General features: G+C 38.2%; 1 protein-coding gene across 6 annotated transcripts in view; it reads right to left on the bottom strand.

Moving 5' to 3' along the window:
* BIRC6 (baculoviral IAP repeat containing 6) overlaps positions 1–24,085 on the bottom strand; it is a 183,971-nt gene that overhangs the window by 49,611 nt on the left and 110,275 nt on the right. For all 6 annotated transcript variants that reach the window (XM_060753997.2, XM_060753996.2, XM_060753998.2 and 3 more), the window contains 11 exons: positions 23,079–23,859; positions 20,531–20,674; positions 19,601–19,730; positions 18,529–18,660; positions 17,338–17,505; positions 15,569–15,742; positions 14,500–14,696; positions 11,501–11,801; positions 9,072–9,289; positions 5,743–5,907; positions 1,684–1,852 (listed from right to left, as the gene is read on the bottom strand). In XM_060753997.2, the coding sequence (XP_060609980.2) occupies positions 1,684–1,852; positions 5,743–5,907; positions 9,072–9,289; positions 11,501–11,801; positions 14,500–14,696; positions 15,569–15,742; positions 17,338–17,505; positions 18,529–18,660; positions 19,601–19,730; positions 20,531–20,674; positions 23,079–23,859 (2,579 nt within the window). The remainder of the gene's footprint in view (positions 1–1,683; positions 1,853–5,742; positions 5,908–9,071; positions 9,290–11,500; positions 11,802–14,499; positions 14,697–15,568; positions 15,743–17,337; positions 17,506–18,528; positions 18,661–19,600; positions 19,731–20,530; positions 20,675–23,078; positions 23,860–24,085) is intronic.

Genomic DNA, 24,085 nt, shown 5'->3' on the forward strand with positions numbered 1-24,085 from the left:
TCAAAAAACTTGAGTACTGGAAGTATCACAAAAGAAGTATACTGGGTACAGCAGTGCCAGTTGAGAAGGTCATAAAACATGAAAGAAGCAATTTTAAAAAACAACTGAGAACATGACGAGAAATTTTTTTTGCCAAAGTCTTCTTACTGATATTTCAGCTTAGAAGAGAATAGTGCAAATCATGAGAAATCATTGGGGTAAAGAATGTGCGAAAAAACGTGATATAACAATCTCTAAGACAGAATTAAGAGACAACTAATATTTCCAATGAACTAATTTAGTAAGGGCATCCAGACTGAATATTTGAGTTTGTCATATTGAATTTAAACAGTCTGAAAGGCTATCAAGATCTGAACAAGGCTTTAGGAACAGCCTAAAGTTAACTTTACTTTGTATTGGTAGTCAGACAGAAGTAATGAGATCAGTAAGTGCCAAGTTAATTTGTCACTCCTGCTTCTCAACCTGGGGTTCCCAGGTGTTTTGGACTCCCAGAAATCCCAGCCAGTTTACCAGCTGTTAGGATTTCTGGGAGTTGAAGGCCAAAACATCTGGGGACCCACAGGTTGAGAACCACTGGCCTAGAAGGATATTTAGATAATCTAATATAGAATGAATCAACTCATGCACAAACATAGTTGACATCCAGACTTATGGCTGAACAAGCACTTCAATGGCACACAATTTTACATACTACTATGGGTTACTCTACCTATACTCAGGAATTAATTTGTAGAGAACTGCATGTATTCATACAATATGTTCACATTTTCAACAAGAAATAACTGTCAAGAAACAACTGTCTCCTGCTTCTTGGCAGGGGGTTGGACTATATGGTCCATGAGGTCTCTTCCAACTCTATGATTCTAAGGGGGAAAAATGGTAGTAGTTGCAGTTAACACAGGAATCCTGTAATTCCTCATACAGCTAATACTGTACACTCTGGATGTTTTGTGGTACTTCTTACTACACAAACTGAGAAGCACAAATTATGTTATAGTGTTTATAAAGCAAATAAATAGAGCACACATTTTACATGGGAGCAGAATCAAGAAATAGAGGCCTGAGATTCCATAGCTTCATGTGTATTATTCTAGGAGTTGCATTTTTACCTTTCCTACCTAGTGACAGGAAAAAGCAGCCAAAGCCACCACTGTTCATTACTGTTGGGGAAGTGTGCTGATTCTGCCTATTTATCCACTGCCTGGCTTTTTGGTCCTCTGAGGTGTTCTGGGTGTTCTGGGAAAAATAGTTGCAAAATTACCTGTGCCATAGGAAAGGCAATTTTGCAGGCCAGCCTTACCAGAACATCATGGATCTAATGACCTTCTCAGAAACAAGGCAATGGAGAAATAGGTTACAGAGAGGTGGCAGCCTTCATTTTCTGTTGACAATTACTGTATCTATTTGCCCATGCCAACATTTGCTCCTACTGCCATCACATCACCTACACCAATGAAACTGTTGTAAAATTCAACCCAGAAAATATTCATTGTCAACACCCAAAAGCCCAGCAGCTATATCATATTTTTGTTTAGTTCAATTTATTTCAATTCAATCTATTCATGTCTTGCACAGTTTATTGAAAGATCAAATGAAACATTATTTGAATTAATTTTACAAAAGTGTGCTATTTATAAATTGGATTAGAACATGCTGTTTTAAAAACAAAGAGAAGCATACTACCTGAATCATTGCGGAGATAGGATGACATTGCTGGAATAAGACATGACTGACTAAGTAGCTCTAAGAGAACTGATGGAAGGGCACTGCTGTTTTGTCCTCTGCTTTCAGGAGTGGACTGGACATCTCCATTGGATGTGCTGCCTGCAGGATTTATATAGCTTGCCAAAACCTGAAAGTTTTAAAATATTATGAGAAAACAAGTTAGATTAAGTTAAGCAGAATGTGGACAGAAAAATGACAGAGGACTGACTTAGAGAGGGGAGGGAGAGTGGATAGGATAATGCAAAATTTTAGAATGTGATTTGTTACTGTATTGCAATTTTGTATATAATTGGGAAATTTAATAATTAAAAAAACAGAAGAAGAAAAATTACAGGCTCAAATGATGATTCTAAGACATATTTTGATAAATTAATATGAAATTTAACGTTTTCTCATAATTATGCAAGTAAAAGATTTTTATTTAAACCATTTGTGATTTTATTTTTTAGCATCTCTAGAAGACAATTCTAGAGATTGCCAGATTTAAAATATCTCATTCATTGAAACCTTACAGTCTGTTTTTTTTAAAATTAGACAACTATCACAGTGAAGTGTTGATAAGACAAACTCCAGATAAACTACTTTTTTCTATCATCATCATAATTATTATCATCATCATCATCATCATCATATCTGGAACTATTAAATGAAATACATGAAAAATGCAGAATAACGAACTCAAGGAGATTTGGGAAGATTTAGGGATAGAAATAAATGAAATGGAATGATCACAGTTTTTGAAACAGAGACATTTGAAAATTTTATCAATATGAGTTTAAAAAAATCATGAAAATGGTATCTAACACCTCTGGAATACTCTGCCACCCGAAGTACGTGCCTTGCGGGACTTATCAGCTTTCCACAGGGCATGTAAGACATATCTGTTTCGACAGGCCTTTGATCTTTGATATTGCTGTTTTTAAATTGTTTTAAATTGTTTTTAAATTGTGTTCGATTTTAACTGTTCTTGTAAGCCGCTCTGAGCCCCAGGGGAGTGGCGGCATATAAGCTTGAATAATAAATAAATAAATAAATAAATAAATAAATTAGCAAATATAAACAAAAACTATTCAAAAAATTGTTGGAGACGCTGCCAAGAAGTGGTATATACATATGTGGTGGCAATGTAAATATGTACGTAATTTTGGGGGAAAGGTATTTAAAGAGATAGAGGATATAATGGATATCAAAATCGAAAGAAGTCCTAGCATTGCTTTATTATTATTATATCATAATAAACTGTTGAAAAAAGAGGAAAATTTATTAACAATAACAAGACTGCTTATGGTAAGGAATTGGAAAAGGGAAATACAAATAGAAGATTGGTATAAGGAAGCATGGAAATTGGCAATAAATGATAAGCTGACATGCAAATTAAAAGTTAAAAGAGGGATATGGAAACAAAATGATTTTGATGAGGTATGGAGAAAATGTATTGAAAGAGGATTTAAAAAGAAAGACGGAACATTACCTCCACAAGAGGAAATGAAATTTTGGACAGAGGATACATAAAGGAATGGCTTGAGGGGAAGGGAATCTCGGTGGTGAGGAACAGAAAATATGCATGTGTGAAAGTAACAGTAGATGCTAAAAGAAAAATAATGTACTGCATACTGTATTAAATATTAGGTGCCTACTGTATAACAAATGATGTAAAAAATGTTTTGAATTATGATAAAATAAATTATATAATAATAATAATAATAATAATAATAATAATAATATCAGGAGCTGAATGAAGCAAGAACATCAATACATTAGAGTGGAATCATATTATATCCGGAAAGGTGGAAATTTGATTCTTCCTCCTCCCACAAAATCTCTAGTGATGCAAAATATTTTTCAAACTTGCACTGAAAAATATTGGAACTCCCTCCCTAGTGAAATTAGAGAAGCCCCCTCTCTCCTGACATTCAGGAAGAAAGAAAAACGTGGTTATGTGACTACGCTTTCGGACAGCAACGTAGTGCAAAAACATAATAAGGAATAGTGAATGGACCAATGGAATGACTACGGACTTAATTTTGGATGGCGTGATTTTAATAACTGTTTTAAAATCGTGTTGTTTATTGGTGGGTTTTAATATAAATGTCATTATGTCATTTTGAAATTATTATTATTTATTATTTACTACATTTATATACTGCTTTTCACCCCCCCCCCCCCCCCCGGGAACTCAAAGCAGTTTCCAATATTACAAAGGCAAAATTCGATGTTTAATTTTTTATGTTATTTTATGTTTATGTTATTTTATATTTATGTTTTAATTCAGTTAGGCTAATTCATGTTATTGTCTTGCAAATAATCTTTTAGTTTTCACATGTATGTACGGTATTGAATTTTGCCTTTGTAATATTGGAAACTGCTTTGAGTTCCCTGGGGGGGGGGGGGGAGAGAAAAGCAGTATATAAATGTAGTAAATAATAATAAATAATAATTTCAAAATGGTTCACTATATAGTATAGTGAGCTTCTGAATAAAAGAATAATAAACCACCACCACATCCCCAAAGCCAGCAAGCTAAGGATTAAAACTTCATAAATGGGGAAATGTATTAAAGCACAACTAAACGGCCACAGTTTACAGTATTATGTTTTGTTTTGGTGACTTGTTCTTTATTTTGTTTATTATTGTTCTTTAAAGATAACAGGTCTTTAGAACTGATTGTATTGCTTTTTATAATGACCTTAGCAGTATATGAGCAACATATTCCTTTTTAGTTAACTTTCTAATTTAAAACTTCAGTTTCAAAATAAACAAATTATAATTCTCCACAACTCTCCAAAAACAACACTAACAATGAGAAAATGCTATTCATTTCAACAGGCGATGAGATCAGGAACAACCTTATCAAATACAGGAAGTCCCTGAGTTACAAACATCCGACTTACAAAACGATTCATAGTTACAAACAGGAGTGAGATAACAGGAACTGAGAGACATCCACTGGCTGCCAAAAAGTTTCTGATCCCAATTCAAGGTGCAGGTTATGACCTACAAAGCCCTTAACCGTTCGGGCCCAACCTATCTTCGTGACCAAATCTCCTCCTATGAACCAGAGCGGGGAGGTCCTCCTCTCCCACCACTGTCACAAGCACAGCTGGTAGCAACAAGGGAGAGGGCCTTCTCGGTGATGGCCCCTTGACTTTGGAACACCCTCCTCAGGAAGATTAGGCAAGCCCTTACACTGTCCTCCTTTTGTAAAGATCGGAAAACATGGATGTTCTAATAAGTATTTGAAAATGACTAGTCCCTACTTATAAATACCCAATCCCTAGCCCGCCAGATAGTACTCTGTTCTCTGCACTTCCTCCAATCCCTGGCCTTATACTACGCTGTTTTGCACTATCCCATACCTGGTCCTTTTATAGTCTGATAATGCCCATTTTAGTATTTCAGGCTATTTGTTTTTTGTTTTGTATTGTGTGATTGAGTTTTAAGGCTGCTGTTTTTATACCCCTATGTTTTATTTAATTGTGTTTTATCTGATGCTTATGTTTTATTTTACTCGTATTTTGTTTTTAATTGATTGTTTTTCTTTTATGTTTTTGCCTTTTGTACCGTGGACACTTGTCCCATGTGTAAGCCTCCCCAAGTCCCTTCGGGGAGATGGAAGCAGGGTATAAAAACAAAGTTATTATAAAGTTATTATTATCTAAGTTATTATAAAGTTATTATTATCTACCCATCGGAAGGAAATTCAATCCTGAAAGAGCTTTCATGGGAAAAATGTGTCTCCACTGAAGCTTTATCACCCATTAATCCTTGTTTCCACAACAACCCACATTTTTCAAAATCCTGTTATCACAGGGACAGCAAGTGAAATCTTCTGAACAGGGCCACAGACAGGATAACAAACACCACAAGAATTTATCTTGTTTGTAACGTGGGGATTGCCTTTACATGAGGTCATGCTTTTCTTATATCCTATGCCAAAACTTTGTAGACAGTACACCTAACAAAACACAGGAAATGTATAGATAGTAAAAATCTTAGCAATCTATATATTTGTGTTACCTGCAAGAGGCAAGTGACATGTTCTTCTTCCAGTCTTTGTTTTGTTAAAGCTTGTTCCACATCCCACCCAGAAGCAGTAGAACCTGTCCCAAATCCAGTGCCTTTAGCCCAGTAAAGCTGCTGTTCTTCCGGTGATGCACTGTTATGTGTGCTTGACACCTGTGCCTGGTAAAAAGAAAATAAATTACCCTACTATTTGGGGCCCATTAGATGTCATGGCCTGGGATCAGAAACAGAAGAAAAGCCTGCCAAAAGCATATTCTTCATTCTGATTCCAGATCATACATATGAGGAAGTAAAACAATATTGCAAGAGGGACTTTAATTTACATTACGTGAATTAGATAAGGCATGGAGAGTGCATTGAGAGTCTGCATTACGAAAAGATATGAAAAATATAGAAATACTGCATTAAAACCATCTGTGTCATGGAGGTATTTACAGAGGTCAAATGTGAAGGTACTCTCCTATGCTGTGCAAGTACCCAACAAAGGTACCTGGAAGCCCACAGTCCTTCAGAGCGGTTTTCTGAAGCACCTAGGGGATTACAAAGAATAAAAGAACGTTGTTCCACCAATAATGTGGAGATGCTAAAGTTTTTAAAGAAACAATTAGCTTGTATAATACAGTATTTGTATTGTATAGTATTTACTTAGAGGACAGAAGAGGCCCCAGCAGACTGGGTGAAAGCAACTGTTGTCCTCATCTTTGAAAGAGAAGACCTGAACAACTACTGACCATTAAGCTTGTTAAATAACCTCATCTCTTCTTTCTCAAACAATTATAACACTGGTAGATCAAGGGAGTGTTATGGGTGTAGTATATCTTGATTTTAGTGAAAACTTTTGACAAGATCTCCCATGATATTTTTGCAGACAAGCTGGTGAACTGTGGGCTAGACAGTGTTACTCTTATGTGATTTAGTAAATGGCTGACTGACTGAACCCAGAGCGATCTTCTTCCTGAAGAGAAGTGACTTGTGGGGTTTTTCAGTTTTTTTCTTATCCTGGTGTGGTTTAATTTTTTTTACAAATGGCTTCAATAATGGAATAAAGGGCATGCCTGTCAGATTTGCAAATGTCACCAAATTGTGGGGAGGAGGCAGCAAATACTTCAGATGACAGGATCAGAACTTGAAATGCATTTGATAGATTGGAGAGCTGGAACAAAATTAATAAAATGATTTTTAGGATCAAGCAAGACCCTTAAGATCCTTTCTATATGGCTGCTTTCAAGCCAGATATAAACAGAGCTTGGACTGACATCTATGAGAAAAGCTTTAATTGTACATATCTGCATGGCATACAGTTGGCTACATGGCCTTTGCAGCCCCTTCTAATTCTGACTTTCTGTGAACTTGTGTTAGACTATACATATTATCTGATTAGGTGTAAGACTAACATGTTATTCATTAAGAATATAATCCTAATTCACCATGAAGGTTAAGGACCAGAAAACCCAACATTAAGTCAGATGCACCTGTGTTGAAATTAAAATCCTCAGATAAGGAATGCTAGAAACCGTTTAGGGTTCCCTGTCCTGACTGTGTCCTAGTACAGTGGCTATATCCATGGACTAGAGGAGGTCTTATATGGCATAACCTGGATTTCACACCAGCCCTTTATTTTTAAGGCTCTTCCAATGGATAATATCACAATAGCTTTACCTGTAGAGTTATTAGGGGGGTGGGTGGGCAGGGGGTAACAATGTTCTTTCATATTAAAAAGACCAAAGCATTTCTGTCAGGGGTACTTTGTGCTTTTCCTGCATGGCAGGGGGCTGGGACCAGATAGCCCATGTGACCTCTTCCAATTCTATGATTTGTTATGGTTTTGATGTAATATTAAATTGTAAGGCTTATAGGGGGGAGCGTTGTCGCCATTTTTTTTATTTCTGCATGAAGGTTAATTTACACAGCAAGAAAAAAGTTCTAAGTTCAGTGGCCATGAAGTAAGGTCATAGCAATAAGCTGTCCAAAATGGCAGATTTTGTCTGCCCTCCTGTGACACCACATAGCAGCTGTGAAGAAAGCACAAGGCAACAGCAGAACTCTGGCTGCTGTATTACCAACATGTTCCTAACAAGATTACAAGTGGTGTTGACATGTAAAATGTTTAACAAATAATTATTAATGGGAATGTATTATCCTTCACGAGCCCTGTACACTCATGCATAAGACTCAAAATGTGAGTAAAAAACCCCAATCCCCCAAAACTGAAGAGAACCTAAAGAAGTACTGACTCCATGTACTCTCTCAAGTGAGGCATTGCTTTTGGGGAGTATAAATGCCTGAATGAGGAGTGGTGTTAGTGGCCAGGGGTACCTGGCCCTCTGATGTAGCACTGGTGTTTTCCCTCAATTTATCCATGGGTCATATCAAAATCCACAGTTTTGATCTCAAAACCTGCCCTTGACTTCTCTAGTTATTGTACATGGCATCGACTTGTACATGACTATATATGGTACAAGTTCTGATATTGATTCTTAAGTCGTGAAAATCCATGTTATGCAGAAAGCATGAAGTGTTACTCCTCAGGACAAAGTTCTTCAGATTAAGCACAGGTTTTTTTTTTTGAGCCAAGCTGAAGCTGGCATCTGTTCAACAAGTTCCAGGCCACTGAGCTTGCTATCAATGACGATGTAAGCTTCACCAACAAAAAATGCAGCCATATAGATTTCTCCCTTTGAAATGGACAAAGAGTGTTCATTAGAGAGAGTTAAGGAATTTGGGACAGCTATTTCTGGACATGGTACAGGACTTAAATATTGTACATAGTGACAAGGGATACAATGAGAATGGCGATAAGGTTCAAGGAACCTGCTGAGAAAGCTTCCTGTTGACAGCTTCATTTGGCAAATAATCTTCTAGTGTAGAAAGTGATTGCTATATCATCTTTTCTATCCTGTGTGACTCTTCTGGCCATTAAACAAAAGCAGTGCTATTTCAAATAACAGGCAATGTTTTGAAGTCCATAGAGGTAACCTTGTATGTCTAAAAACATTACAAAACAAAGACACGTTTCAGTGAGGACCTATGAGACATTCAAAAAAAATAAGAGCATCTAGTACTGATGGAGAATGTAGTACCTATATAATCCATGGTAGAATCATAATGATCCTTATCTAAAGCACTCTCTAGTTATTGCAAAACTAAATATTGTCTCAGAAGATTCTCTCTCAATGAAAATAAGTGTTTGTTCATTGTCCTAGTTTTGAAAACCCAATAAGGAAAGCATTATGAAAGTGAAAAGGGAATGTTGGCTTGTTTTAAAAATGCCATTACACTTTATAGTCATAATTCTGAATTAATTACTCTGAGAGTAAACTGACCTCGGTCTGGTTCAGACTAGAATTGGGAACTCTTGGAGCATGGTGGCTAAGAGCAGATAAACAGGCAAGGATAAGATGTATTGCACCAATTTCTAGTGCCATTCGCCTAAGCAGTACTCCATCATCAGTAGTCAAAGGTGTGGCACTGAACAAGGTGCGTAGCACATGAAATGGAAGGGTTGGAAGTACATTAGCTGAAGAAGATTGTAGAATGTGACCTAGAGAGAAAATAAATGTTGTAAACATGTTGTCACAATACATTAGTATTCTTCATTCATCTTCAAATATATTCCATATATTTTGTTGGTTTTTTTTAAAGGAGCACTTATGTCTATAGAAAAAGCAACAAAATTAAAACTTACTGCAGAGGCTGCAGAGAAATAAAATACAGATGTACCTTTGTAGTATATGTGTTCCTAGGTGTTACTTCTTTAGAGAAACTTTGGTACCGAAGATAGAAATAATATAGATTTAGTGGCAAAATCTATGGATCCATGCCTTTTTTTTACATGCTAGGGTAGTTGGTGAAGCAGGGTAATTTGCTTTCATTTTTTTTTCCTTTTCACACATGCAAAGTGATTCTGGAGGCAGCTGTTTACGCTGCTTGTATATAAGCACACACAACTACACTAGAATTATATAGTGTAAAATTTCACTTTTTCTTAGGTTAAGTTTTATTACACTGCAGACATGCTGCTGCAACAGAACACCGAAAGTCTGTCTTTCTCCATTCCTACTTCACTATCTTCCCAATGGCAATGCTCCAAAAGACTTCCAGCTAGATGAAAAACAGAAAAAGAGGAGGCTGGGCTGCTGTCAAAAGGAACTTCTTTGTCACAGGTTTGTCAATTGAGGAATGCTTTCCCATGAAATAGTGTTAGGTAGATGCTGCATTAAATGCTAAATTATTTGTCATCCTGGATTTCTAAGGCTGGATAATCTATTTCTGTTTAATAAATTGAGATGTGTACAAGCTTTCTGAACTCAGATGCATATATTTTGTCCTTCCCTTTGCATGAGTGCCGACATAGTTGCAGTCACCACTCAGTTCATTTTACATCCAATTAAGATTAATAGCCTCCATATAAAATAGGAGGTGGAAGCAATTAAGCACTTTTACCATGACCACAATTGTACTCTGGCTTTGGAACTCTCTGCCAAGATAAAGCCAGGTTACAGTGCTTCTGGTAGACTTTCATTACTCGGTAAAACACTTTTTTCTTTCTTTCCTAGCCTTTGGTTTGTTCAGCAGCTAATTTTAGTTGATTGCTATTTTTAATAACCTTGCCATTCTTTGTTGATAGAAATTCCAACCACATCCCCTAAAGATCACTTTCAGTAATTGGAAGTAAAATTATGTTTGACTCCCAGGGGACTGCAGAGGCCACAAAATGCCCCCTCCCCTCAGGACATTCCTCAGATATATAAACCCATTTTTTCTAGTTTCCAACAGACCTCACAACCTCTGAAGATGCCTGCCATAGATGCAGGTGAAATGTCTGGAGAGAATGCTTCTGGAACATGACCATACAGCCCGAAAAACTTACAACAACCCAAAAGTCACAAATACACATGAGTATGTGGAAATACACAGACAGTATGGGTCTATAAAGGAAGTAAAGTATTGCTCATTATCTTTATACGCATATAACACCAATCAGGAGGCAAAAAAATCCTGCGTATTGGATCTAGAATGTGAAAATTATTGAGACAGTTTGTATTATGTGAAACAGAAGTATTCTCATACTGTATGAAGGAAGGAGGTTAGAAGTAAGCAGAATGACAGTGGTCAAGAAGTGGGGAATTTTTTTGATTATATTATGCTTTCCCACACAGATTAAAAGGAGTATCTACACAGTAACATTCAGGTAACCTTAGCTCACATTGTCTCCCACCCTGTGCATAAATAAGAAAAGCTGCAACAAAACCCAGGGAGAGGGAAGCAAAAGCAGAAGATGAAGGTGCCAGTTAAGATTATTCTTCCCTTTCTTATTATTTATGACAGCCTGTCTAAACTTGGATTGATCCAGATGAGTACAGAAAGAACCCTCAGATGAAAAATTAGGCCAATGTGTAGAAATTTAATCTTTGCAAGGATATTTAAAAAGAAAGGATGGCAATGTCCTCAAAACTAATGAAACTGAAACCATTCTTGCTCTTAAGATGCCATCAGAGGCTTTCAAACCAACCAATGTTCTAATTTAAACATCAATAAATAGACGTAATTCTATTAGTTCTTCATTCTATGCAATGAAGGAAGAAACAGAAGCTCTGTCCTTAAGGACTAGCTGTGACTTTCATATACTTTGGTTCTAAAACCAGAAGATATCTGGAATTCCACAAAAGCCAGTTCTGCCTAATTTCAAATACTTGCAAATTCATGCAGTCAAGAGCAATTCCCAAGTATACTTAGTAGTTTTAGTACATACTTCCTTCACCATCATCTGTAACTCCCAGAACCAATCTAAGTAGACACTGGGCAGGTTTCCTCTCTTTAAGCAGCACCTCAGCATAGCCTGGGAGGCGAAGAAATAATCCAAAAGCAGCCAAAGAATGAGCAGGTATGGGAGACATAGTTTGGACTGTTGATTTGATTGGTGGTGGTTCTGCAGCAATTGTTTCTGGGGCTTCATAAACCAGTTCTCCCGATTGTTCAATGGTAACCCATTCAAACTGATCACTGTCCTTCTGCTTCTCTTGGGTGGTGGATGTAACCACTGGAGCACTCACCTTCAGGGAAAAAAACAGAAGATGCTTAATACTGTCCTCCAACATTGCCATTTAGAACACTTTTCTGTTGCAATTAAAATCACTAAGGAGTTCCCAGACTATTCACTTCCAACATGTGTGATAAATTGATAACATGAATGAACAATACCAATAGAGATTTTGCAATTTGTATCCCACTTAGTGTTTTTAGTATTGTGCAACTAGTCTTCGACTTAAAACAAGAAGGTAATATACAAGTAATAAGGACTTCTCAATAACCACCTGTTAGAGTTTTAAGATAAATCAACATAGCTCTCTCTAATGTGAACTTTGTACTCTGCATTTATTTATTTATTTATTTATTTATTTACTTTGCTTATATACCGCTGTTCTCAGCCCAGGGGCGACTCACAGCGGTGTACAACATAGGAACAACAAAATGTAAGACATAGCATAAAAACAATTCTGGCCCCAGAGTGGCCGTTGGTGTTGGGGGAGGGGCACTGATGTCACAGGGGACAAGATGGCAATGTCCTCCTGGCTCCCCTTCTTTATTCTGGCCCCAGAGTGGCCGTTGGTGTTGGGGGAGGGGCGCTGATGTCACAGGGGACAAGATGGCAATGTCCTCCTGGCTGAACTCTGTAACATCATTTCACACAGCAAAGGGGGACGGGACACATTTTTCCAAGGATTTCTCTGTTTCCACGGAAACAAACTTACTGTGGTTAGAGAAGTTTGAAGATGTACTAAGCTACCTACTTTGTAGGAATAATAATCCTAGAACAACAGAGCACACCAAATATTGTAAGCTCAGTTGGTGGTAATGAGAGAGAGGGTCTTTTCAGTGGTTGCCCCTTGACTCTGAAACTCCCTGTCCAGGGAAGCCAAAATGGCCCTTCCTGTTGTCTTTCTAGCAGCAGGCTAAAACCTTTTTTATTCAGGCAGCCTTTTAAAGAAGAAGGGTTTTAAGGTCAAGTCAGGGGATGCTGTGGTTTTAGCTTTGACTATATTTTTAATCGGTTTTAATGGATTTTAACTATGATTTTTAAAAATACCATTGATATTTAATTCTGTTTTGTTTGTATATTTGTAGATTTTAAATTGTATTGAAATGCTTTTAACGTAAACTGCCTTGAGTTTCCTTTGTGGAGAGAAAACACAGGGTATAAATAAACATAATAAATAAATAAATAAATAAATAAATAAATAAATAAAAAGTCTAGATTATTGATGTCGCCATACCAGGTGACAGCCACATTGAGAAAAAACCACAGGAAAAACTCAGCTGCTATCAAGACCTCAAAATCAAACTGCAAAGGCCCTGGCATAAACCAGTACAGGTGGTCCCAGTGGTCATCGGCACATTGGGTGCGGCGCCAAAAGATCTCAGCCAGCATTTGGAAACAATAAACATGGAAAAAATCATGATCTGTGAACCGCAAAGGGCCACCTTACTTGGATCTGCGTGCATCATTCGAAAATACATCACACAGTCCTAGACGCTTGGGAAGTGTTTGACTTGTGATTTTTTGATACAAAATCCAGCATATAGATCTTGTTTGCTGTGACATACTGTACTTTTGTGTCAGTAAAATAATAATAATAATAATAATAATAATAATAATAACAATAACAATAACAACAAAGACCTTGGCCTGCAGTTAAACACAATCAGCACTGACAAAAATTGTATTTTTATGGGTTCCTTTGCACTACAAAAGGAATGCTTTTTTAAATTGTAGTGTGGCCCTCCAACAGGTCCACGCTCTTGTCACATCCCGTATAGACTACTGCAACGCACTCTATGTGGGGTTGCCCTTGAAGACTGTTCGGAAACTCCAACTGGTCCAACGAGCGGCAGCTAGACTGCTTACTGGAGCGACATACAGGGAACACACCACCCCCGTTATGTCAGCTCCACTGGCTGCCGATTCAGTTCCGAGCACAATTCAAGGTGCTGGTTTTGACCTACAAAACCCTTTACGGCTCCAGTCCAGCGTATCTGTCCGAACGTATCTCCCTCTATGTCCCATCTCGGAATCTGAGATCATCTGGGGAGGCCCTGCTCACGACCCCAGCACTATCACAAGTGAGGCTGGTGGGGACGAGGAGCAGGGCCTTCTCAGTGGTGGCCCCCCATCTGTGGAACTCACTCCCGGGGGAAATCAGGGCTTCAACTTCCCTCCTTGCCTTCAGGAGGAAGGTAAAGACGTGGCTCTGGGAGCAGGCCTTTGGGCACCCTGACAATTAGACATGGAACCAGAATGATAGGACCAACAATGTGTGGAAAGTAGAACCTAACTATGAGTCGGTTAAACGCTGACCAGCAATGAGGTTTGTATTGTTTGTATTGTTTTAATTGTTTTTACGGGTTTAAGGCTATTCCTGCCGATAATATTGATTGTTTACGTTAATTGTTATCAGTGTTATAATTATTGTTGTTATTGATGTTATGTTTTTGTAATACAGGCATCGAATTGTGCCTTGTTTGTGTAAGCCGCCCTGAGTCCCCCCGGGTGAGAAGGGCGGGGTATAAGCAACCGTAATAAATAATAAATAATTGAAGGACCATGAACTAGCCTTTGACTTCAAAAGTTTGCCCTCCCCTGATTTAGATCATTGGGCACAATCAAACCAGACTTAAATAGATCTAATTAATTTACTTCAAATCATATTAGCTGGTAATCAAATCAGCTAAATTGATTTTTTTGGTACTTACTTGTTGAATTACATCTGGGTAAAGCATAGGAAGTCTTTCTGCGATGAGGGCCAACCCACCCATTCCAGCAAAAACTTGCAATGGAGATTGAATTGGGCATACTTCTAGGAAGGATTCGTCCAATACTGTGTCCATGCACTCCTCACCCGGTGTAACTGCTTCGTCTTCAGTGCAAGGCCCCAATAAATCTGTATGCTCTGTATATATACAGACACAAAAAGGGGTCAAGGTCTTCAGAGAAATGATGTTTAGTACAATTTATTTAGGGTTTATTTAAATATATTATTAGCCTGGAATAATCAGCCCATTTGAAACACTGCTGCAGTGGGGTGAAATAAAAAAGCTAATGTGCGAAAAAATGCAAATGGGGCGCATAGCCCACCTTTTAAGATAAACAGTACTTTCTCTATCACTGCAAAATATACACAGTAGTTTGCTCACAATAGATATAGTCAACAAAGAATTTGATTGACTCTGTCCATGTAAAATAGGCTCTGATTCAGGACAAGGGGACTAAAATAAACGTGTAAATGTTGCCTTTTATGGAACATAAAAATAAAGCACATCTGTATTTAAGCAGGTTTTAAAAAAGTCAACTGTTTTACTGTTAGAACATTTTGCACACTCAAAATCAATCAATATATTATTTCACAATACTTGTGGATACAACTCCAGCCTTCTCTGTCTCAGTATTGTGCTGTTTTTATGTGTGGTCATTAACGTGTGGTCTCAAATATCAATACACTGGCATGTATATGTGCACAGAAGTAGGAGATTTGATATCACGGATTATAAAAAAATCTGATAGCCTTTAAAGTACCACGGGTATTGTTTTCAATGCAATAGACTAACATCAGTTCCTTGGGAAACTGTTACAATGTTACTGAAAAATTGTATGAGTGCAGTTGAAAATGTTCAGAGATCAAGTATAGTTCTACATTTTAGGTTATATCCACATATTTGCTTATCCGGCAACCCATTTGGGCACAGTTATTCTAAAATACAAATTGCCTCACTTGCTTCACATCTTGCACTACTCTTGTCTTCATTATCTCCTTTCAACATATACCTTTTTCAGTATGGAGGCGTTTGAATGAGTCTGTTTTTGACAGACTTGGGTCCGAGATCACTTTGGAGCCAAGCTTAACTGCCAGGTCTATGGATCGGTATCCTTGAGGAAGTTTGCGGTCATACAGTAGAGTGAGAAGCTGGGCAAGTGTCATCTCAGGTGGGAGTGGCTGACCTAAAGAACATTAGCAAAGTTACAAGCAGCTCTAAACAAGGGTTTGTGTATACATTAAGAAACCTAAATGAAGTCTTGGATTCTTGGAGAGCTCGTGGACAACAAGTTAAACATGAGCCAACAATGTCATGTGGCAGCTAAAAAAGTCAATGGGATTTTGTTATTTGCAGTATTTGTATACCATGCTTCTCAACCACAAAGGGAACTCAGGATGGTTCAGTGTTGGCAACAATTCAATGCCATCAATAAAAAAACAGTATAAAACATCAAAATTGTCCCTCCCCTGATAAAACATTAAACATTATTAAACACTTCACATTTATTTTGTATCAAAAACATTGTATAAATTAGTATAAAACTGATAAAATAGAAGGTATGCAGGCGGCTAAATATCTTTTGACCAAAAACGGGAAACAGCAATGGCATTGTCTGTAGCCTCCAACAATTCCTCCTCTGTACATGAGGCAGGGCACAATGGACAAACATACAGATGCAGAGTTGTCTGTTCCGCTGCACACATATCACACAAAAACAAAGCCGTTGTTTTGGCCTGCATTAATAGGAGTATAGAGTCTAGATCCAGGGAAGTCATGCTAGCCCTCTATTCTGCCTTGGTCAGACGACACCTGGAATGCTGTGTCCAATTCTGGGCACCACAATTGAAGGGAGATGTTGACAGGCTGGAATGTGTCCAGAGAAGGACAACAAAAATGATCAAGGATGTGGAGAACAAGCCCTATGAAGAGCAGCTCAAAGAACTGGGCAGGTTTAGCTTGCAGAAGAGAAGGCTGAGAGGAGACATGATAGCCATGTATAAATATGTAAGGAGAAATCATAGGGAGGAGGGAACAGGTTTGTTTTCAGCTGCCCTGGAGATTAGGATGCAGAGCAATGGCTTCAAACTACAGGATGGGAGATTCCCCTGACATTAGGAAGAACTTCTTAACTTTGAGAGCTGTTCAGCAGTGGAACTCTCTGCTCCACAGTGTGGTGGAGGCTCCTTCTTTGGAGGCTTTTAAACCGAGGCTGGTCATCTGTCGGGGGTGCATTGAATGCAATTTTCCTGCTTCTTGGCAGGGGGTTGGACTGGATGGCCCACGAGGTGTCTTCCAACTCTATGATTCTTAATTACTATGAATACAAACTATAGCTCAGTGTACTGAACTGTTGTCATTGTAAGTTTTCATTTCGTATATTTAGTTCAAATTGCACACACATGCTTAGGGATCCCCTTACTCCAAGTGGTTAATAATTTTCAAAAATATGTGTGTTACCAAATAGGTATCTTTTTTTGGTCTGGACGAACTTTTTAACAGCACATTATTACTTGCTTAGTAAAATGTGAAACTGATACTATTATTCATCTATATTTCTGAATCAGCACAATAATAATATTTTACCCCTTTATAATGTTGACTGGAGGAGGACAAAATATCTCATGAGATACTTAATATGATCGTTCCACTATAAACAAAGTTTATTCCAATAGAATGAATAGAAACTGGGGAAGTGCATGAATGAATGTTATCAACCAGTATTTTATGCAGTTCAGAACACCTGAAAAATGAATCGAATCTAAAAGATGGAAACATTACCTGGTAGCAATTTGTGGTACAAGTGAAAAACAGGAACACTAATGGTTTTACTGGAAGTGTCTCCTCCTGTAGAGGAACTGCCTACTTTATCCGCCATCACTCTACCTCGTCTTGAAGGTGGGCGAGGGGGTGTGGACGAGACAGCCCTTTTTGACTGAGACTTCAAACCTACAAGGAAAATGAGTAATACCACATTTACCCGAGCATAATGTGCCGCTAAATTTAATGCACACCTTAATTTTGAAGGTGCACATTATGGAATGCACCCAACAGTGCAGACTCACAAAGGCTGCCCAGGATGCAGGATCCGTAGCTAAGTAGCAGGAATGTTGCCGCAACCACCAGGGATGGCCTCTTCCCGTCCCACACCCCCGCTCCCTGTACAGCCTCTGAGGTTCAGAGAAGTTCCTCTGTGCCTTTTCACTGAGATAGATTTATGTGCACAAATCTAACATGCCATCAAATCTATTTGCACATCAGTTTTGGAAATGTAATTTAGTCAAAAAAAGTAAGCATTACGCTTGATTAAATATGTTATTTTAGAAACATACGTAATAACAAGTTACTCAAGGTAAACACATATGCATCAGTTATTCTACATGACACACAGTCATGCCTGAAGTTTTGTTTGCACATTTGACAGTCCTAGTCATTACATATTTGTGAGGGTAATTCTAACTAGGACAGAGATTGGTGGATAGATGACACTTCAGTGCACTTCTACTGGTGGAATCAGCAAAATGTGTATGTGTGTGTATACACAGACACAATTCCTCCTTACTGTTAAATCCTCTCATGCTCCCAAAATAGCGTTCTGAGGGTTAAAAAAATATTTCGGAGGTGGTTTTGAGTACACAGGATGTATGTAACAGTAAGGAGAGAGAAAAATTGTGGTTACCAGCACAATGGTGGATTTAGTCAAATGATTTTAACATTTTCATATAACTTCAAACGTTCTGAAGATATTCACTAGTTATGCTGGTCACGTAGTGGTGCTGCCTTCTCCCTATACCATCATCCCAACCAGACTTGACAATTTTAAGATCAAGCAAGGAGAAATATAATAGACGCTCATTATCTAATTTTCATTAGTTTGCCCCAAATTATGATGGCCACATTCTAGTGATGGCTTCTCTCCATAGCATCCCAAAGAGACTCAATCATGTTAAGACAAAATATGGGCTAACATACCAGAAGCAACAACAACACTGTAATTGTCCTGAAATCCATTTTCTGCTTTTACTTTCTCTTTTTCTTCATAGTTCTTTTTTTCTTTGTCTTCTTTTTGTTCACTTATTAATTTTGCAGTTATACTTGGTGTATCTAGAAAATAAAACACAACTTTATGGAAAAATCCGTATGAATAATGTCACATAAATCAACATTATATGAATATGTGTTCACTCAACAGAGGTAGAATCTGGCGAGGTAACCAAGGCATGTACGTATCTGGTTTTGATGAGAAAGTTTCAGTTTGTTTAACATGATGATATGGATAACTTGCTTTCAAAACAGGCCAAACACCTGCTGTCTGACCTATGTTCATCCTGGCTAATTAGAACTGCGAGAGAGATAGGCAACCAAGTGATGCCACAGAGGTATTTGGGGAAGGAATATAAATATCAACAAGAGAAATGGAATAATAGATAGAGGAGTCTTTTTAAAAGGTGGAAGAATAGGCATGAGCAGAAGTGGAACAAGGGATTTAAGGAAATTGAAGGACTGACCTTTCTGATAACTGCTTGCCCTAGGGCAGATACTAGAAAGGTCAATCTTTTTGCCTACTGAAGCTTGTAGAAGGAGCAACCCATCCAAACAATAATAATAATAACAATAAACAACTTTATTTATACCCTGCCCCACCTCCCCAAAGGGACTTGAGATGGCTCATAACATGGATAAATTCAATAAAATATATAGAAAATAACATTAGACAGAATAATAACACATCAAATCAATATACAGCAAAACAAATAGGCCAAAGCACATGTAAACAAGATTAAACAATAAACATTATAGAACATTAGTTAAAATCACAATCATTTCTATATGTTAAATAAAAGTCCTACTACTGGATTTTTCCCCTTTCTCCATTGTGAAAGTCAGGTTTTACTGATCCTGAAGTAAAGTATGTCAGAGATGCCAAAACTGAAAATGTGTATTCAAAAACTGGTTTGTACCTCTGGGATTATAAACTAAGCCTAAACTCCTACAGGCTGCAAAGAAAGGCCAATTTAAGAAAAAGAAAGCTTATGCAACTTGCCTGATACACGATCAAGAACCTCTGCCAATGTTGTTGAGACTGGTAAGAGAAGAGTGCGGAATTTGTGCCCTGCCCCATACATTGGATGCTGAATTACATGGCTGGTAGCATTAATTCTACCCTTGTACAACTGCAAGACAGAGGATTTAGAATTAAAATCAAATAAAAATTCCAAAGAACAGTCCCCCCCCCCCCCCACACACACACACATATTCTACACTCATGGATTTGACCAACCATGGCTTGAAAATATTGTTTAAATCCAAAAAAACAAACCTTGATTTTGCAATGCACTGCGCACTACGCTGACATGTAGTCATCCCCTGCTGTCACTTCCTGCCATTTCAGAAATCTTCAAGCTACCACTGATAATTGTTTGAGTTGTCCACCATTTTATATAATGCCATTTTGCTATGTCATAGTATATAATGGGACTTCAACATACACTTATTTTTATTTTTTTGAGCTAAATCACAGGAGATATCTTTCTAAAATGTATCCACTGGAACTAACATGCATTGTAAACTCTTACATGAGAGCCATATCCAATAATCCATTTGTCTTCTGGTTAATGTTGAAGAACACTGGTAGTTCAGTCCAATATGGGGAGAGCTGCATGATTTCTACCCTGATTTACAAAACTGAGGTTGGAAAAAACAGTGCATATATTCAGGCGTTCCATGTAGTCATGCCGGCCACATGACCTTGGAGGTGGCTATGGACAACGCCGGCTCTTCGACTTAGAAATGGAAATGAGCACCAACCCTCAGAGTTGGACACAACTGGATTTAATGTCTGGGGAAAATCTTTACTTTTTGATATTTAGTTTTATAGTGGAAACAACATCAAATATGAACCTGCTTTAAATGCATGGTTAAGTATATTATCCAAACTTTTGGAACATGCAAAGGAGAAAGAATTGCTGCTTACTGGACAAGGTGACTGAAGGAACATTGTCACTTTTTCATCCTCTAGCATCAACTGCAAAAAAAGTCTTCTAATAAACCCTGAAATATTTCCAGATGTGGGGAGATTGCTTCGTTGAGGAGAAGAGTGGAAGAGTTCACACAGAACCTACAAGAAGAATGAAGAAAATGTCAAATGTAATTATTACAGCATGAAGATGGCACCCATGTGGTTATTGGGTTATATTCAATAGTGCCAGTGGAGTGAACACAGCTTGCACAACTCATTTATCCTCTCTCCTGCACACGCGTCTTACTCTCTAGATGGGTTTGAGAGAGGTGGGTAACCCTCTGGGTTGTGAGGAGAAGGGAATAGTAAGTGAAGTCCACCCATGCAACACTGAACGGAACCCATTAAGTGTTGTGATTGCTTTGCTTTATTTTAAAGCTGTCAAAATTTCACAGCACCAAATTATGGTCTAAATAAAAGTAGTAATCAAATCAAACATTTGTAGTCGCAAAAAAGTTTAAGAAACTAAGCCTCTATTTATGTTTATACATAAATAGCTTAAGCCTAGATGAAGCAATTAGTGCCCTGTATGTTACCTTTGAAAGCTCACAACCAACTATCTCAGAGTGATGAGCGAGTCTGATCTACGGGTCACAATTTCTTCCCAACCTCTCAACAATACTTATCAAATCCCACAACTCTCCCCACAAACTACATTTTTCCCAAGCAAAACTAGCAGGAAAATATTAGCTGTCACTCTAAAAATGGACAAACCTGATTTGTCTCTCGAGATCTGAAAGATCTAAAATATAGTCTCTGAAATTCAGGAAATTTTGGGTGACTGGGGCCAATTTTTAGGTGCCATAGCAGATTAGGCCCCTATCTGTTCTGTCCTTCCACTCCTTCTCAACTATGAGCAGAAAATAAAGAAAGAACAGATTGTACCACATTGGAGCCCTGTGTGTGATATTCTTTCTTGTAGGCTACAAATCAATCTGGCTTGTGAACACTTAATATGCTTCTGGCTTGTCTTGTTCAAGGTGTTTCTCAACTTGTTTTCTCAAACTTGTTTTCTCAGTGTTTCTCAAACTTCCTAATGCCGCAACCCCTTCATACAGTTTCTCATGTTGTGGTGATCCCCAATCATAACATTATTTTCGTTGCTACTTCATAACTGTAATTTGTCACTGTTATGAATTGTAATGTAAATATCTTATATGCAGGATGTATTTTCATTCACTGGACCAAATTTGATTTTGTCCTTTGGGAGTTGTAGTTGCTGGGATTTATGGTTCACCTACAATCAAAGAGAATTCTGAACTCCACCAATGAAATTGGGCCAAACTTGGCACACAGAACTCTCATGCCAACAGAAAATACTGGAAGGGTTTGTTGGGCAATGTCCTTGACTTTTGGAGCTGTAGTTCACCTACATCCAGAGAGAACTGTGGACTCAAACAGTGATAGATCTGGACCAAACTTGGCACAAATACTCAACATGCCCAAATGTGAACACTGGTGGAGTTTGGGGAAAATAGACTTTGGCATTTGGGAGTTGAAGTTGCTGGGATTTATAGTTCACCTACAATTCCGAACCCCACTAATGACAGAATTGGGCCAAACTTCCCATACAGAACCTGCATGCCTTGAAGAGACTCACTGGCACGAGCCTCCCCTTCCGCCTCACATGCTGTCCCTCGCCCATGCATGAGCACCACACTGCCATGCATCAAGCACGCCTGCTCTCTCCTCCCCAATCTGGAGTCTCAGAAACAGCCCTCCCCTTGGCTGGGAGGTTGGCCAATCACAGTGGTGGAGAACTTTTGGTGGGGGAATTCGCCGTCTGTTTCCAAAAAGGAAGAGAAAGACAGGCAGAGAGATCTTCAGCCTTCTCTGCCAAATATATATTTTTTTATGGTCTTTGGCGACCCCTCTGAAACCCCCTTGCAATTCCCCCAGGGTCCCGACCCCCAGGTTGAGAAACGCTGAGGTAGTATAAAGATGCAATATATGGGGCAACACTACCAACTTTGCATAAAATAATGACATCACCAGAACAAAACCAAACACTACAGTCATGGTGAGTGACTTGTAGAAACTGAAGATAGCTGGAGGGCACTGTTGAATGATGTACACTTTCCCTACAATCAGATGGAAACTGTAAAACGGAGCTAATTCATAGTGTAAATGACTTTATGATGTTACAGTAATCATACAGAACAGTTCTTCACAATGTTTGTGTTTGTGTTGATTCTAACAAGTTCAATTGAAAGATGACATCAATTGTAAGATGCACCCAAATTTCATTACCACCACTGACAAAAATACAATCATATCTGTGATTGTAAGATGCACTCCATTTTTTAGAGATGTTTATATGGGGAAGAAATGCATCTTAGAATTGAAGCAATATAATATATGAAACCATCCCATATCAAAGACCTTGTAAGATTGCTACTTAGTTCTACTATCATCATAGGCACTAAAAAAAGCTTCCAATTTTTCAAATCTAACTAAATCAACATTTTAGTCAATATCATTCACTCAGCAAGTATACCCTTACCTGTGCCATTAGCCTCTGGTTATTAGGATGGCAAGAGATACACTGTAAGAAGAATGCAACAGTAGCATTTTCTATTGCAGTCCTTTGTTGAGTGGTCAATCCTGCTCCTGAAGCCGAAGAAAGTAAAGTAGGCTTAGCACTATTTTGCTGTGCTGCCGCCACACCATGACTTCCAGATGTAGCACCAGAATGGCAGAGGAGAAATAAAAGTGCTGTCCACAGGGGGTTGACTTCAGAGCCACCCAACCAATCCTTCATAAGATTGCTGTTCCCAACTTCAGTCAAAAACCTGAGAACAGGAGCAACTAAGTCTGCTGTGATGGGCATTTTATTAAAGTGCTGTGGTACATGATGTCTTCTGAGTCTATCTTGAGAATTATCTGTTGACTGAGCATTGAAGTCATAGGCAGAGGTATGGTTAAAGCAAAAACTTGCAAGGCTTCTCACCAGAAGAGAGGGCAAACCTGAGTCCAACAGCTGTTTAATAGCTTCAGGAGACTGTGATGAGGCAGAAAGGGTGGCCAGGTGAGACTCTGTTAGTGCAAGAGGTGCTTGTGCATTTTTAGAGTCATCTGTCAAAGATGAACTAAGGTCCTGCTTTTTGCTGTCATCAGTCATAGACAGTCTGTGTTGCTGCACAGGGGGAGGCGTAATACCCATCCAGCCCATGAGTAAGGAAAAATAATTTGGATGAATGTGACACATTGAACAAAGCAGACTATCAACAGCTTTTTTCAAAACCATATTGCAGGGAAGAGACATAGACCAATTAAAGAGAGACCTAAGAAGGAAAAAAAATATATAATTAGTATGTACTGTGTCGTAGAGAAGCAAAACAATAAACATGTTGTTCAGTCATCATCTGTGAAGTCACAGGTATCAAGCAAAGCTTGCTTCTGACAATTATTAAAGAACAAAGGGGGGAAGCGCTCAACATTTTAGAAATATAGGTTGCTTACCTGTAACTGTAGTTCCCCGAGTGGTCACCTGTGAATTTGCACATATGG

The sequence above is a fragment of the Anolis sagrei genome, chromosome 1 (genome assembly GCF_037176765.1).
Source record: "Anolis sagrei isolate rAnoSag1 chromosome 1, rAnoSag1.mat, whole genome shotgun sequence".
Classification (NCBI taxonomy): Eukaryota; Metazoa; Chordata; class Lepidosauria; order Squamata; family Dactyloidae; genus Anolis; species Anolis sagrei.